We start from the raw sequence: 18517 nt of genomic DNA on the forward strand, positions 1-18517 counted from the left end.
AGCCACCATGGCGTCAGTTAGGCTGTGATTCTGATGGAAATGGAGAGTCAATGGGCGGGGTCTTATGCGAGTTAGCTCGAAGAATGCATGCAGTGCGAGAAAAATGTTTACATCTCGGAAAGATGAACATTCCTTTCGGAGAGGTAAATCATTAATATGATTTTGGGATGTTGTCTCACTTTTACTGGTGCACCCAAGATGAATGAATGATATCCAATAAGTGCCACCCTGATTTTGATATGGACAGAACAAGCATAATTTAAATGGTAAAATTAAAAAGAAATCTCATGAGAATTGCATCCTCTCCTTTATCCACTCTATTAGTGAAAGCCTCTTTGTCTAACATTAATTCTTCTTTGGATGTCCATATGAGATTATATGCAAGGGAAATAATTGAGGAAGTGAAAAAGAAGACGTACTTGTATATAGACATGAAGAGTTCATCCGAGAGGTTAAATTCGCATAGCCAATCGAAGGATTAATAATCCTGGATGAAGACAGCGGTTAATTTCTAGTTCTTTACTGAGTTATTAAGTTGGTCCCAGTTCTGAGGTCAATTCATAACTGGACATCCGACAAAGAATTTCAGAATCACTTCTATGAACTATACGGGATTCAAACCTGCAACCTTCGGCCTAGCTCGGAGTATACATGTTTTACATACCGGGTTATCTGGTCCGCTTTCTTACTCCTCCCCTGATAGCAAGTTCTACTGCAGCGGAAATTAATTTTAGTTACAGAGAAAGAGAGAGCAAAGGTTTGGGAGTAAAACCGTCTGTCAGAAGGCAATTAAATATTGAAGGGCCCATCCTTGAAGAATAATATTAAGGCAGGAAGAGCTTGTAATAACTATAGCGACATAACGTTATGATGTCATAGCTAAAGCGGTGCAAAAAGTAATCTTTAAAGATGATTCTAACCTTTGACGAGGATTCTAACCAGACAATGTCATTTGGTTTTCCGGGGTGCTTAGAATTCCAACTCTGAACTAACCGTCAGCAAATCCCGATCTTCTTATAACGGTTTTCCATTGATGTTTGTCTGAACGACTCATAAAAACTGTCAAACGCGGGATCTCAAAAATTTCGAAATAACGAAAGCCCTTAATCATTCTACGACTGCGCATCACGAAGGCCCGGGAGAGATTCTCGTAATCGGGGAGTCGCGACATCATCAAAAATAACTTTCCGCGTCCTGGTTCATCAGAATGGGAAATATCCGAAGATCTGAACTTTGAACCCATCCCTCACTCCATCATAGAATCACTTATCAAATTCGCGGAAAATCTACCTCATATGAACAACCGGCTTATCAAAAACCAATAGGAATCACGAGATACCGTTTACTCACCAGAGACCGAAAGTTTCCCTTCCCCCCACCCGTATTCCCCAACCCTAATAACATGTATATATGCATCTGGCGATCAAAGACCACCAGCAACCGCCATTAACAGCACTCAGACGAAAATGACCGTAAAGTAAAACACGACTGATGGATATAACATCGCGATAAAAATGGGCATGGATGGCATGGGAGAGTCTCGACAATGGCAAAATGTTGGCGTTATAGAGTCGAGTACTGAATTTTTACGCTGAAACATCACAACCTCGGTTTTGCCGAGTAACGACAATTTCGGAACCTTACTACATAGCGCCAAGGTCGCGGGACAGGCATAAGAAAGGAGAAAACGAGACACGCGCGAAGCGAAAAGACATTTGGCTGCCGAAATAAATGAAGCAGTAAAACCATTAACACCGAAAATTCCTCCGGCAAAAATATTTCAATGGAGAGAAAGAGGAAAATAAACGACTTTTGAACGTTACCATGAACGATGAGATTATTTAAATGTAAAATAGCATTTCTGAAATAGGCACTGAGATCAAGAAAATATTGATTTTGGCGGAGAAACTTTAAACAATGGTGATAATCGCACAATTACCTTATATCATAGCAACTTTGTCAGAGCATTTTATTCTAATACGCTATAGTTAAGGATTTATATCACCACCTGGCAAACTGTCAACTTGTAACACTTTTCTAAGCTAATAATTCATATAAATAATAAATCTACACATTGCGTTGAAAATGTGCCATTTTCGACGAAATTGTTTAAAATAATGGTATCAAAATAAATAATTACCTAATAAATAGGTGCATCAAAAGGTAAGTTAATATAGGCCACCGAATTGTCTAAGACTGCCTCGCATGTAACTTCTTTCTCTTCCTTAGCACACACCATGGTGTGGTAACAGCTCCTGAGGACAAGACCACAGGCACGAGGCCGACGAGGGCAATGCACGTTGCAGGTGGCCATGGTTATGAACATCGGATATAACTGTCCTCCTTCTTCATGGTAAGAATTATCCGTCACCATCAATGATAGGGCACCATTCATCCATGACCCTTGGTGGTTTCATCTTTGCAGGAGAATGCCATTAAATGTGAACCCTTCAACGGTATATTCTAGAGTTTAATTAACCGATCAGGCTACTCTTCCAGATTTTGGCCAACCAGGAAGTTACATCTTTCGTGGCGAACTGACCACGACCACCTCAGAGTGCTTCTCACGTCAAGCATGAGGTGGACCCGAAAGGTAAAAGGTCAATTGGCATCAACAGTAACGGGCGGCGTGACTTAGGAAGTAGGAACTGCCCGGAGGTTGGGTGATGTCCATTACGATCGAACGCAGTGGTGTGTCTGGGAGTGATTGTCCTCCATTCTCATTCCCTCTCAACTTAAATACGATCCTAAACGATAAGGCTTGGCGTTCTGCGTGAGGTTGGAGAATATAGGGCACAATTTGAAATTATCATACAGACTATTAGAATGGTCATCATTCGGTCGCAAAACATACTAGTAAGTTGGCAACATCCATTAAAGAGATAACAATGGAATCTATTTGACAAATCCTGGGCATTTAATATTTAAATATGCCGAATTTAAATAGATAAGTAGTGTAAATGCAGTTATGGAAGACTTCAAGTGTTTCATCATAATCATATTTTTATGAAACCACAAGTTTTGTTTGCATCAATACAAACTTAACCTGCTCACAATATTCTCACGGCCTTTTGAGGCCTGATGGTCTTAATTCCTGAGGAATAAAGATATTTATGATTATTTTTTAATTCCCTCACTACAAATAAGAATAAAAGCTGTTTACCAGGGATATTCAAAGTATAAACACTTCAATTCAACTAATTTTGATATTAAAAATACACAATTACTTTAAAACGATTTTTTACCGACGGATGCTCATCTCCAAGGTAGCCTTTCGAATGTGACGGCTGACTATGTATGTCTCATTCTATGTACAATGGTAGCTGAAAGGGTAATCATTTAAAAAGTGGCAAGATCCGGTTAAATGTACATTCCCCTTAAAAGGCCATTCGTCCGGAAACGTCACTGATGCTGGTTTTGGGCATATACTATTGTTCGAAAATTTTATTTTTAGTTTCATAAAATGAATTCTTGAAATTTCGATTCCAACTTACGAAAGTGACATAAATAAAAATAAAGCTAGTATCGTAAAATATTTGTCCCGCAAGCAAACATGATTTTATGTGAAAATTAATGAGTCTTGATGTGGCATGACGTTTTGAGCGAATAATCTCATCTCGTTAATGATAGCTTAAATTGAAGAAAGCCCGCATCAAATGAAGAATTGGCGATCCGATATTCACCATAATTTTACCCGGTAACCACACATCATAATGAAGTATATGTTCTTTAAAGATTATAACTTCAAGAGACATGAATGCGCGGATGATTAATACGAGATTACTACATCCATGGGTACTCTCACAATGAAGCCTATGATAAAAACGCGTATGCCGAAAAAGATCAATTAAAACATCTACCTCCACTTCACGGTCACCACTAATACGTTGTCATTTATCACGCTATCTATTGTGACGATTGAATCACACCAAAACAGTTCCCATCTCATTTAATTGCTATGAGAGACAAAGAATCGTTCCTACCTACGTTATCTTCCTAACATCACAGGATTCCCACATCGAACACCCCTAGAATTTGCTTCAAACGCATTAGATACAAGGGTGGATTTAAAAGTGGTGGCATGTCAAATTAAGCCTAATTACAGCTTCTTGTGGTTTTGCATTCTAAAGCCATATTAGGGTATGGTCCTTTCCAAGATTTATCTCTTTTTTTGTTTTAGCATTAATGGGGCTAAAAGCTAACGAGCTGTAAATAACAAGCGAAGGTACCAGCTATAGAACTTGCGCTCATATTTTTCATGTTGAAGCAACTAAATCAAAAGATCAATGTTCCGACAAGAATTATTTAGTGATACTACGCCGGGATTAACATTTCTGCCATCAGAAATGTTTCAGACCTATTTATTTCCTGAAAGTACTAGATTCACAAAAAATCTCAAACAAGAATTTTTCAGAGCTCAATTGTCAGCAGTGAGTAAGTATGCAATGGCCTTTAGCATCAATTCCGTGAGCATTCACTAATATATGATACACAATATGATACACAATGAAATATTGTGATAATTTATGACGAGAAATTCATTATTTTGCACCGAATAAATCGGTCGTCTTCCTTGATAGGCAATTTTTACGGTTTAAGAGATTGGAGGGGCAACATTTGTAAACCTTTTCCAAGGAAAGTTTTAACAAGAAGTTCGTTAAATTGTAATTCCCAAGGAATACATGACATTTGACAGAATTTGATGCGTCAAGCGACCCTAAAAACACAGGGGCCTTGCTATTAACCAATTTCGAAGCAATGGGTGATAAATACCTAACCATTGACTTCGTCTCCTACCGGTCTCACCATCCCACAGCCTCTATTTGGGTGGGCCGCCGAGCCCAACAATAACAAAGACATGCCCTCAAGTCAGATACTCACCCACCTTTCCGAGCGGCGGTTTGCATGCGTCCGGAAAGAACCAAACGGCTAAGCTGTCATCACCGAAGGAGGTACACAAGAATAAGGCACAAATATATGAATCAGTTCGCAATAGGAATCATAGACCTGATATTGTTCCTTGGCGTTGAGTAAATATTCAGAAGAAAGTTTCAAACACCTCGTTGAACTCTCCAGCCACAAATTCCACGCAACAGGTGAAAAGATGGACGTTGACCTCAAACTTCACTTTTTCTGCCATCTATGTGAAACTCCCTGAACCGCTGCAAACAGGGGAATGGGCGCGTATCACGCAAACAACGTAATCAAGGAAACAACATACAAGGATATATTATAGCAAACACATGGCTTTAAATGTCAACCAAAGTATTCTTAAAGGTTTTAACTAGAAAAAATAAGTAGGTATTACGAGTAAATATGCACATATTATTCGCAAATGATATCAGTATGTCCAATCTTGAAAAACTAAATCCTTCTAACAGTTCACTATGAAAGTTAACAATGAGGCTTAAAAACCGATTTGACATTCATAGAGTATTTAAATTTTCATTCAATCAATTTGAAATTTGGTTTCATTAAAGTTTGACCACTGTAATTTCCAATCATTATTAAACCAGTTCACCCTAAAACACCCTCTCTTCATAGAGGACAAGTTTATGATTGTTTCACATTATTCGAATTTAAATTAATTAAATAAATATTTGACTTAAAATCATTTTACTTGGTGCAATTTTCCTACAGCTAAAAATTGTATTTTGAAAACAATTTATTTGGTACCATATTTTTCATAACTACCAATATTCATCAAGTGCAAATGTTTTTTAGCATCAAGATTGGATAGCTATTTACAATATTTTCTCTGATGTTTTATACATTCAGTCACAATATTTTAATTTAACAAACAGCAGAAAAAAACTCCAATAATAAATGGGTAACAGATTTGCTTATGCCATATTACTTTATATTTGGAACACAAGATGGCCAGGAGGAGGCATAACTAAGTAGGTCTTGGACATATTTGTATAAATAATCAATTAACACTCATTGGATTCAACATCAACTCCTCCCTCAAAGATGTGAATTCTTCAAAAAAGGATAATATCACTTTGGTGTATCATTATACCATTTCAGTCATAAATAAACCTATTCAACATTCAAAGGTAATACTATCACTCTACAAATGTGTAGAGTGATAGTTTTCCCAACATTTTTATCTATTTTATGAATGAACTTATTGAAATCAGTCTAACCTACTCCAGAAAACTGTTAATGTACCTATGAAATGCTCCTTTTATGTATGGTAGTTTCTGATGATCTGAGTGTCTTGTATATTACCAAATGGATAATAAAATGTTATCATCAAAGCAATATACATATCTATTAAAGATAGGTTTTGGATGCGCCCAACACCTTTCACATATAACACATCTTTTATACTTTTCTCTATATTATTTTCTTCTTCAGTTTTTCATACTTTGTTCTTGCATCAATATCATCCACAAAGTCTATTCTTTCTTCCTTTCTCCTGATCACTTAATGTTTCCCTTTTATTGTTGCTTTGAACATCCTTCATCTTTTCAATATCTTTTCAACTAATTTTTCTACCATCTTCAAATTTCATTAATTACATTCCTCTCTTCTTCATCACACTTACACTAGTGGCATAGGTTTGAGAGGGCAATTTCTCTCCGACCTTCAGAGTTCAACTCTCGTGAATCGGCAGCTTGTATATCACCATAAACAGCTGACTTTATGCATTAAAATTGAGGAAGCTTGATGTTCTGGCCTAGTCAAGAATAAAACAATATCATCAACCTTACCATTTTACATAGAGACCTATGACCAATTTACATTATACAATCAGAATAAAAAGGTCAAAACAACCTTTACAACTAAATACTGCATTTCACGGAAAATAGGATTCATTATTTATTTCATTGGACTTGTGCCTGCATAAGCTAAAGTAAACCCTTTTTGCAGAGTTACTTTTGACAGATAAATCACAAAATCAATTTGATTTTCCACCCCCTCACCAATCCTATCACCCTGGTTAAGCCACTGATTCAAACATTTCATATTATTAACCCTGAATTTTCCATCTGCATGTACATCAGCCAAAGATGCTCTTATTTCCACCCCATATGCTTTTGCTGGAACCATAAAACAATTATCATTTGATGTGTAAAACATTCAGTCGACAATTCATTGTACTTTTTCTACTGTTGATGGCTAAAGGTTAGGGCCAATACAATGATTTTTAAATGATTTATTAGTAAAATTTTTAACCTGACCTTGAAATAGACAAAGGAAAATATAAAATAATTGACCATCATGGGATCTACTCTATGAACATAAACTGCATTACCAGGATACGACTACAGCAAGAATAATACCAAACAAACAAACCTTTTTCCTTTGACCAATTCTGAATTCATAGCAGTAAATGAAATAGTACTATGTTATCAAGCTCCCAAACCACTAGAATATGGCTCAATTAAAGATGAAAGCATGATGGGTAAAGATGATCAGGGCCTGTAGACATTAAGAAGTGAATTCCAGGGGGCCATGGCAGACCTTAGAAACAAGGCACCAGGAGTTGATAAAATAAACGGAGAAATAATCAAGGCACTCAGGGTCAAAACGAAGGATACCCTCAATGGAACAATCAAAGATAACTACGACAGCAGAAAGATACCAGAACATTTCAAGAGAAGTATAATGAATGCAATACCAAAGAAACCAAAACCAGATTACCGAAAAGGACAGAGAACATTGAGCCTGGTGACTCAAGCATCAAAAATCCTTACTAGGATAATTAGCCGAAGAATAGAAGGAAACCTCTTAGAAAACCAATTTAGATTCAGAAAAAAATCGAGGAGCAAGAGAGGTAATCCTCAGCTTGAGAGTTCTCGCCAAAAAAATTAGACACATAAATAAGCCATCATATGTGGCATTCATGGACTTGGAGAAGGCCTTTGACAACGTTGAATGGAACAAGATGTTCAATATACTAGAAGTGCTTGGATTGGACTACGACAACAGAAGAATTAACCATAAACTCTACAAGAATCAGGTTATAACAATGCAAACGAAAAATGGAAGAAAAATAGAAGGCAAAATGAACAAAGGAGTAAGACAAGGATGCAACCTCTCACCAGCAATATTAAATGTATGACTGGAAGAGGCAATAAAAAAAACAAAAGAATTTGGTTTCAAAGGAGTCAAGTTAAATGGAGAAGAAACCAATATGCTCCAGTTTGCAGATGACATCGTAGTAGAGGTGAAAATGTAAGAGGACCTGCAAGCAATTCTAAGTGCCTTGGATCAAGTCCCAGGGGAATATAATATGAGCATCAACAAGAAGAAAACTAAATTTCTTGGGTGCGGAAGAGAGAAGGTGAACGCAAATATTAGAATACGAGGGGTGAAACTAGAGCAAGTGGAATCCTTTAACTACCTGGGCAGCAGTATAACATGGGATGGAAGAAGTTCGACCAACATCAAGCAAAAAATAGCTCAAGCTAAGAACGCATTCATGAAGAAGAGGCAATTACTAAGTTCAAAGAACCTAAGATTGGAAACAAGGAAGCAATTCATCAAGACTTTCGTGTAGAGCATGGAGCTATATGGTCCCGAGGCTTGGAACATTAGAAAAGTGGACCAGCAGAGAATAGATGCCTTCGAAACATGGTGCTGGAGGAGAATGCTTAAGATTAAATGGACAGAGAAAATTAGGAATGAGGAACAGAAGAGGATAGGACCATATGGAGAATTCCACAGCAAAGAAGAAATAAATGAATTCCAAGAAACTGCAGGAGATGCCACAACAGTAACTTTTAATGGGGTCATCCACTAATAAGCATTTCAATGCAGCAATTTAAGAGAATAAAAATCATTTTTCTTGACCGGGATTTGAAGCTAGATATCCGGTCAAGTGCTTCAGCTATCCATACTCTTAAACTCTGGACATCGAGGGAGTTTGAATCCCGGGCAAGGCGAATGATTTTTACACTCTAACTATTACATTGATAAATGCAATCTATTACTAAATATCTTATCTTCAAATTATCAGTTAAAGTAATATTATAATAAATTCATATCAAATGATACAATTATAATATGACCTTAACTCTCTGGGCATATAGACTGCCATGTTCTTCTAGGGACTTCAGGACATACTTTACAGAAAATAAATTGTGCAAATAAACTGTTATAAACATTGAGATTAAATTATATGATTACTTTTATTTCATTCATTTTCACATTCAAAATTGAATTACTATTTCAAAAATTGAATATTGGAATATAATTTGAGGTATTTTGGTATAAGGTACCATATAAGTGCATTAATTTAAATGAATGCTGATGGTGCATACATATTAATATATTTGATACCCAATAAATAAATTATATATTTATTTACTGGGTGGATTTTTATTGAAATACAGTTTCTTTTGCTATTCTCAACTAAAAAAGAGCTTCAATTAGACTTTTTCTTGGCGGAAGACAACAGAATAGCACCAAGGTAGGCTGGTATCCCTTAAATAAGGTTGCACCTTAAGGGATCACTTGCTACAGTAAACTTAAAACTGCTTTTGAAAATAATCACAATACTAATAAAACTCCTTTTCTGATATAGCATTCCTGGGAGTAGGAAAAAAGTAAAAAGAAATATGCATTTAGGCATTTATACATACATTCTACTTAACACCCCATTGAAGAGGAACACCTTTCATGGAGGTATCAGGAAGTATGTTGAAAATTGATAAGTCACCCAGGGTACTTTTCACTCTGTTTATTTTATGGCCATTAAAAATAGTGACTAAATGACTTAGGTAAAACACTACAGTTCAAGATAGTACAATATAACTCATTAAAAAACTTATACGTTCTTTCCCATATCACTTTATCAAGTAATAACATATTTAAGCATAACTTTGGTCGCAAAAAGACTCCTCAAAGGTTTTCATTTCTCAATAAACAATGCCATATGTTTACATGTATGCACTTATTAAATATGACTGTATGAGGAGATAGGCAATAACATTGGTAATTCTCCAATATGCTTTAGTTACCCCTGAAGTACCTAATCAATTATAAAAGGCATATACTTGTACAATATAGATATGCATGTCATTTGAGAATACTCAAGAACACTAAGCAAATATATAGCTAGGAAAAGAACTAAATCATACCATTCCTAGAAATGATAACCGATAATGAAGATTTCTTTTTTTCCTGCTGTTTTAAAGCCCTCCCGACTTAATGAAAACAGGTTTGTCTGCAAATGATACTTCATTGGAAGGTTGGTGATGCTCAAATACTATGATCTGAAACAAGAAAGATATGTCATTAGTGCCAATACTTAATGATTTCTCATGAGCTCAGCCTTCTTTGAAAGCATGGAAAATATTCACCGCTGTCGAATTTGTACATTTCTCAATTTTCATCATTTTGAATTGTTAACATCGTCAAAATCATTTTAATTGTTAATGCTGTGTATGTATCAGCTTCTTCTATACAAAATGTTTTCAATGACCATTTATAGTATGACACCAGTGAAAGAGGGTTTGGAAGGAAGATCCTAAGTTCTTAAAATAGGTGCAGGATAATCTGATGTGTACAAATCCCTTCCGGATGCTCCCTAAACAATTTAAAAACATTTTGTGGTCTCATTCTCGGAGAATAGGAACTGACCATCGGTAGTTTACTGTAGGGACTAGACATCCAAATATGGAGACCAAATGGTCATGAGGGCCAGCAAATATTCTCTGGTTAATACCTCTCATGGTCACTAACCTTTACGTCCTCTAAGTCTCTTTCTTTAACTCTTTCTATGAATACTATCCCTATTTGCATCACTCCCTAATGCATCTGGAGTGTCTTAAGCTATGAAAATATCTTTCCTATGTAACATTCACTCATTACAGTCAGTTAAAACTAGTTCTAATCCCCTAGTCACCTGCAAATTCCATTTTAAGACCTGTGGCCAAAAAAACTATAAAACACCTTGAGTTTGCAAATGTATTTAAGTTAACACTCAAATTTAAACCTGGACCCTCTTGGCGACCATTAAACATAGGTACCACTTATTAGACTAATAATATTTTACCTCGTTCATTCCTCTATGAAGCAAAGGAGCTGGGATAAATAAAGATGTAGGCGGCCCAAGGTACAGATATCTTCCAATGTTGAATCCATTTATAAACACCACACCCTTTCCCCAATTGCTTAAATCTATCCATGTGTCTGAGGGCTCATCATTTATTTCAAATTCTCCTCTCAGAAGAATGGGTCCATTTTCAAGTACACCTTTCTTCATAGCCCTCCAGCCATTTAATCTGTCAACAGTCATTCAATTCAATGATGAATAAATATTTTATAGTTTATACTTACACAATCAAATTGATTTTTAACCTAGGAGAATTGGACTTCTAGGGATCATAACGAATAAGTTTTTTCCAGATTTGAAACGATGAAATGAAAAATCACCTACGATAGTCGAATAGAATTGTTGTCAAATTATATCGTGAAATTTTAATTTAAATTTTGCATATATTCAAAACCTTTACTTGGATAATAATAATGTTAACAATTTTATAGAGAATATCCATATGAAGAAGACTTGGTACTTTTCCACAGATTTTTATTTTAGGTACAAATAAATAAACACTTCCTACTACAAATAGATAATGAAGGTATAAATAATTACTTCCACAAAGTGAAGCCTGAAACAGCAGAATATAAAGAGAATATTTACAGATAAGGTCTTGAATAAGTATGGATAAGAAATAACTATATCAAAACTGAAATGAAGTATAAAGACTCAAATGAGAGCAGCAGTCAAGAAGAAACTTGAATAGGGCCATCTTCCTCCTCCATTATAGATAAATTATTGATTACCCTTAGATTGATTACCTGGCATTATCACTTTGGGACCTTCTTGGATTTTCTAACAGGTCAGGTATTATTCTGCCAACATTTCAGTCTTTCTCTGCCTTCCTTCTCAGGGCACTGAGTGCTCAGGTCAAGTTTTATTTGTCAATTATTCATGGCCAAATTAGCTTTTGAAACAGCAGTAAAATACCTGACCTGGTGGAAAACCCTAGGAGACTTCATATAAAATACAGAAATTTTAGCCTTCATTTTTAACACACTTTTACCTCCCTGGAAATAAAATCTCTAAATGATAATAATAATAATAAGTTTATTTGTCCAGAGACTGCATCATACAAAAAATTGTACACATAGTATAGGACACGTCAATATATACAATAATACACAATGTAATACATAAACCTATTCTAAGTTTCATGTTCCATGAAATTCCTAATAGAATAGAACAAATTCCTTTGAAGAAAAGCTCTCAATTTCCTTTTAAATAGACAAATGTTTGAGCTGGATTTCAGGTCCTCATTTAGCTTATTAAACATAAGGAGACCCATAGATTTAGGGCCTAGTGCGGTGGTTCTAGTTCTTACGTAAGTTCGGTGCAGATCATTTTTAGACCTGGTCCCATAGTGGTGAATACCACAATTTGTGTCATACATTGAAAGGTTTACAAAGGTGTACACCAGTATAGATATAAATACATGGCGAAGGTAGAATGTTCAATTTATGGAATAATGGACGACAAGGAGCATTATGCTCTGCTTTGACAATTAGCCGTACGGCTCGCTTTTGAATTTTAAATATTGTGTCTGCAAGCGGAGAAGAACCCCAGAAAAGGATACTATATACTATACAGGAGTAGATATTTGCATAATATATTGACATGAGGACATCCATTGTTACGGTAAACCTGATGCTTCTAATAAGGAAGCAAATGGTATTCAGTTTTTTGCCCAGGTGACATATATGCTCCCACCAGGACAACCGCCCGTCTAGAACTATTCCTAGGAATTTTGCATGGGGCACTTGGGGAATTAGTTTTCCACTTGATTCAATTGCAAAAGTGGCCATGTTTTTGTTTTTATTTGCAAAGTAAAGTAGTTGGGACTTTTCCACATTTAAATTCAGCTGATTCCTGCTACACCATGAGTTCAGATGTTGAACGGTTTGTTTAGCATTGTTTGTTAAACTTTGGACTGTAGAGGCAGTGAGTATGATACTGGTATCGTCTGCAAATAAGAGTGGATCACCCCTTTGGTTGGTTCTTATATTCTCAGGTAAGTCATTAATGTAGAGGAGAAACAGGATAGGACCCAGAACTGAACCCTGTGGGACACATTGGCATACAACTTTACCAGGAGAGGACTTTAATATTTATAATTGTGTCATATGGACCTCTAATTTTGGCCAAATGAGAATAGAATTACTTGGAAGGTTTTCATTGGCCATTAAAAACCTTCCAAGAAATAATTGTTAAGTGAGATGAATCTCAGTAATCACGTTAATATATGTCATGGATAAGAATTAGCACTTTTCTCCTTCATAACAGGCTTTTAAAGGTTAATTTTGTCCAACAAGGAAAACCTCTCAAAATGCTAATTTAACAGTGGTGCTACCAAAATGACAATTTTTCGTCCCCTGAATTTCTCAAGGAGATCAGCCATCCCAACAATCAAATGGGTTTGCCCCATAGCCTTAGGTAAGGGTTTTATCATGTGATGATATAATCACAGCAGTTTGCCTTTTTTTATGTATTCTCTTTTTTTATTAGGGTTAGATTCAGACTTTATAGTCCCTTCTACCACTTATCCCTTAAGCATTGAAGACATTTGCAAGCATCTAAAGTGGAGGATAACCCAACTAGGCAGGAATCAAACCCATGACCTCTGGGTTAGCAGGTGAGAATTTTATCCTGTCACCACCTAGGCTGGCATGGAATAATTTGTAGAAAACAAATTCACAATGGACAACAGTATTGTGCAGAATATGAAAATCTGATTTGAAAAAAAAAATATCAAAGCTAATTTTTTTAAAATTAATGTTCTCAGACTATTGGATTTTGATCATGAAGGTAATGAAAAAGGTTTATTAAAGACCACTACTTATAGACTGTAACTTACATTCCTCATGCATTCAGGCTCATTCAGATTTCTAAGACATCTAACCTCTAATGTCCACATTTTTTTAATATCTCCATTATTTTTTCTTATAAAGCCACAGTTAAAAGTGTTTTTAAAGGGAAACTATAGGCATCATGATTACCTTTAACTAGGGTTCTAATAATCTCAATTAAATCAAGTATTTCTCTCTCCTTTCAAAAACCAAACTGATGCTAACTAATAACCTTTTAGTACCATATCATACACCATCTTTTACAAAAATAAAATAAAACTGTTGGTTCAATGGAATTAAATTCAAATGTTTCCATATTTATTATGACTGGATTTAAAATTGATGTGAAATTATTTGAACAAATTCCTAAATAATTTCTATGGCAGAGTTTATAAAGTCTTTTTCTACAATTTTATTATCCTTCATGAGTGCAATTATAATTCAATTTGCAGTACTGTTTGCTAATTCCTACTACCTTTTTTCCCAACCAATCTACCTTAATGATTAGTAGATGATAGACATATTATCTTTCATTTAGTTCATATTCATCAATTAACCCAGAATGGGCAACCATACCTGGAGAAATCATTGCTCCTACCTGTTCAGTTTTAGTATTCAAAGGAATCTAAAATCCATTGCCCTATTACAGCAAAAAATATAAATGTACCAACACATTAATATACCTGGATGGAGGTTTTAAATTCTATTTCAAGTAACCTCCTTGAATGAATACATAAATATAAATTAATTAAAAATTTTCTGAGCAAGCACCTACTTGTGAAAGTCACTTCCCATTTAAATAGTATGTCTAATATCACACACATATTTGGCTTGCTTCAGTGCCATTGTAGTGGTAGTATTTAGGGGAGATGAACGACATCTAAGGTCATTTGCGCCATAGGGGATGGACAGGAAAGGATGAAGAGTGGAGAGAAACCCTGCGTCGGCATAAGCCTACTCTTTACAAAAGGTGCCAAGGGGTCCGCAGCTTAATGTCCCATCTGACGGACGGCGTACTCACTCAAAGTGCCCTCCACACGGCACCTCAAGTAGGGATTGAGATACCTCTGAAAAATATTTAATACTGCCAGTGCCATTGTAGGCTATCAAATTGATATCCAGACAAGCATGTATATTCTTGAGCACAACTATTTGTTATAATAATAACCATACAAACTATAATTTTCCAATTACATATTGAGAAATTTCAGATGTTAAATAACTACTAGTTAGTACTAACTATTAGCCGAGAAAACTTCTCCATCTTTTAAGTAAATAATGACTGCTGTAAGTACTGTATTTGGGGGTAGTATCAGAATAATAATCTCTAAAAACAACAATAAAATATTTTCAAATTTCAATAATGACTTGCCTCTTAATCCAATCAGATTTGAATTCTAAAGCTGTTATTTCCCAATCTGTTAATTCTTGTTTATCTATACTTATGGGTCCTTCCCATAACCCTTTCCTTTGGTGAAAGTTTTCTGGGTCTCCATAATTGCAGCGTCCCCAATTTTCAACCAGAAGATCAAGTGTATGCTCACCAATATCATCCTCATCAAAGGAGAATTCAGAATCACTGAAATTTGGAGAGACAATCAAATAAACTCCTCTAGTCTTGAATATAAAATGTTTCACTGTTCAAGATAAGCCTAATGCCTATATGGTACACAAAATTCTATTGATTTATATTTGGGATATTTTTTGTGGTAGATGTAATATTGAGAGAGAATTAAGGAAAGAAAACTGGATTTTTCAACCTGAGACAAGCATAATACAGAACTATGTACAGCCACAAGGAAGATGGTCAATTCAGGCAATTGCATAATTATGTTAAGTAACTGATCATTAAGATGAATTCAACATATAGATGAATGAGGTTTTTTAAATGGGAATCTTATCACTTTAGTTTTCTTTTGAAGCTCTTAGATCTGTTTTTCAAAAAAAAGTATGCATGCATAAATTATTTTGATAACCATTTTTGAGCATGTATTTTTAAATCATTGTATATAATTTAAAATGAAAACACGAAACTAAATCATAAAGCTTACCTGCTAACCCAGTAACCAAATCCTGTTAGATCAGATGGCCCAGTAATTATTTTAGTTTTTTGAACACCATCAAGTAATAGCATCACAGTGTCTCTGATATGCCCACCTATTGTCATCACTGAATTTGCTGATAGATTCACTTTTTTTTGATAATTTATGTAGCCATAACTTTGACCGTTACCCCCATTTATATCTATCATTTCCATCGATACTAAATCCGTGCTCTTGACTTTATAACTCGCATCCTAAAACAAATGAAATACACATTTGTTATTTCCAAAGAAAAGTTATCCACAAATAAATCGGAAATGTCCTTATACTTCCTTCAATTTTTTTTCCTTACAATTTTTTCAAGAATGTCATCAAAATTCAAATACTGAGTCATCACAACTGGTGGATAAGCAACCTTTTTGCTCTCGTCTGGTTTCTGAGGCAGTTTAGTTTTGATTTTATTGAACTTAGCTACCACCCGTTCAACAATATTATATTTTTCATTATAGTCTCCGGCTTCACTTAAAGGTGCATCATAATCTAAAAATAAAGCAGTGAAAAAAGATTATTTACAAAAATCTACATAAAAAACCTTGTCTTTACGACACTTTCACTGTATGTTCATAAATATTCGCCATATTTTTTGCAAAGAATCTCCTGAAATATTAAAAAGAGGTTTAGTTACACATTTTGATGTTAATCTTACACAGAGTTCAAAATTTACATGTAAAAAACTTGCACTTGCTCAGGCAATAGCGCACGCTTTCACTAATTTTTGGCTAATACTCCATGATAACTAAAACTTCCAAAGCATATTCTGATAACAAAGTAACTCTCATGCTCGAAGTACTAGAAAATATGGTCCTGACAGTGTTTATCCTTGCATTCAGATTATTCATACATTTTTTTAAGAGTCCCAACAATTAAGGTTCTGCAAAATTGTATAGTAACTTTTAAAACATACTTACCATAACTGGAAACATCAAATTGATAGAAAGGACTAGATGACAAAGGATCTGCTCCATTCATAAAACCAAAATCTGTCCCACCATGGAACATATAAATGTTCACTGATGAATTGTAATTCAAAATTACTTCCAAGTTATCTTCAAACTCTGAAATTTCAGAGACAGATGATTTATATTAATAATGTCATTAATAAGTGCTGAGAGCTGAATATCACATATCATTTATCGATGTGACTTGTATTCTACTGTTTACAAATTCACAATCAAATTTAAAGTGCCAGAAATAGATGTAATAGTATTCACACATATAAATATAGAATTACAATGACCTGGGTGTTGGATAATTTCATCAATTATGCTTGGTTTGCTAATATTTATTTTGTGAAGGAAGTGTGAAAGGTGTTTTACTGATTTCTAAGGGTAACACAGATTATTGATTAGGCAATAATTGACTTATAATAAAAGAAAAAAGACTTTTTTTAGCAAATATGCTCTCTCTTAAAATAAACGGAACTGTTTTGTGACATTTAGCATACCCATTAATGCTCTCACTGGACCATAGCCATCACAACTCTTCTAGTGTAAACTTTTATATGATCCCTGAGCAAACTAGAGGATATTAATGAATAACTGATCATAGCACTTTTCCACTTGATATGTGGAAAAGTGCTACGATCAATTTTTCATTATGTTCGACTTCCACTACATCACGTCTGAAGCTACTCAAATTGTTACAGGATATTAGCTATTAGTTTGTAGTTCCTTATGCCCATCTGAGCCCTTTCATTTGTAATTAAGCCCAACCTCTGACTACTGAGTACAAGCATATTTGTATACTACCATCCATTCCTGACCACAATTCCAAATCACCATCATCAATTTAAATAACTACACACCCTTTCCACTTGGTTTCAAAAGCACACAGGACATCCATTTGTTTCATAATCATTTAATTCACAAACTCATGTTTCTTTCCAAGCATGTCTCTTAACATTTCAGATACAGGGTTACCACTCATTTTTCAGATTCCAATTCCAGAACTTTTTCCAATTTCCAAGAGACAACATTTCATCCTTTTTTATTCAAGTGTTTCAAATCTGATAGGGTATATTTTTAATTTTTCATTACATATGTCTATGAATGCTTCCATAAATACTCGAATTTGACTGACTGAACATTTGACAAAAAATGAGCAACCAAGCATGTATTTATAAAAATGAATATAATTATTGTTAAATGAAAACATACTCTTTCAGTGTGCTCCAATTTGCAACCGAAAATGCTCAGGAAAATCACGTCCAAATATTACTAAAGTGATTAGTGGAATACATTCATATTAAACTATATGAATGAAATAAACTTCTCAGCAACATGGAAAATAGAAGTTAAATGAAGAATGAACATTTTCTGCACTTTTTGAAAGAGTGGCAAATTAATGGAAATAGTTGATATCCATATGTAGTAACAACACTGAAAATGTTTTCTGATCAACCTGGGATTTGTAAAAATATTTTTTGGAGGAATGATTTTATATTACTTAATATTCAGGAGCAGCATATAATGATTGGGTCTGAGGACATCATCAAATGCCTATCATCAATTTCA

General features: G+C 34.8%; 1 protein-coding gene across 6 annotated transcripts in view; it reads right to left on the reverse strand.

The window, feature by feature from the left end:
* Positions 1 to 5368: 5368 nt before the first annotated feature.
* Positions 5369 to 18517, reverse strand: part of LOC139700048 (beta-galactosidase-1-like protein 2) — a 31645-nt gene continuing 18496 nt past the window's right edge. For 4 of the 6 annotated variants that reach the window (XR_011703654.1, XR_011703657.1, XR_011703655.1 and 1 more), the window contains 7 exons: positions 16913 to 17059; positions 16297 to 16484; positions 15954 to 16198; positions 15275 to 15481; positions 11012 to 11240; positions 10095 to 10229; positions 5374 to 6685 (listed from right to left, as the gene is read on the reverse strand). Coding sequence is in view for 2 of the 6 variants with exons in the window: in XM_071598515.1 (XP_071454616.1) it covers positions 10146 to 10229; positions 11012 to 11240; positions 15275 to 15481; positions 15954 to 16198; positions 16297 to 16484; positions 16913 to 17059 (1100 nt within the window). In the remaining 4 variants the exon portion in view is untranslated. Of the gene's footprint in view, positions 6686 to 9298; positions 10230 to 11011; positions 11241 to 15274; positions 15482 to 15953; positions 16199 to 16296; positions 16485 to 16912; positions 17060 to 18517 lie in introns of those variants that run through there. The other 2 variants (XM_071598516.1, XM_071598515.1) reach the window with 2 other exon arrangements.

Source organism: Hetaerina americana, unplaced genomic scaffold, assembly GCF_022747635.1.
Source record: "Hetaerina americana unplaced genomic scaffold, ioHetAmer1.1.p SCAF_10, whole genome shotgun sequence".
NCBI lineage: Eukaryota > Metazoa > Arthropoda > Insecta > Odonata > Calopterygidae > Hetaerina > Hetaerina americana.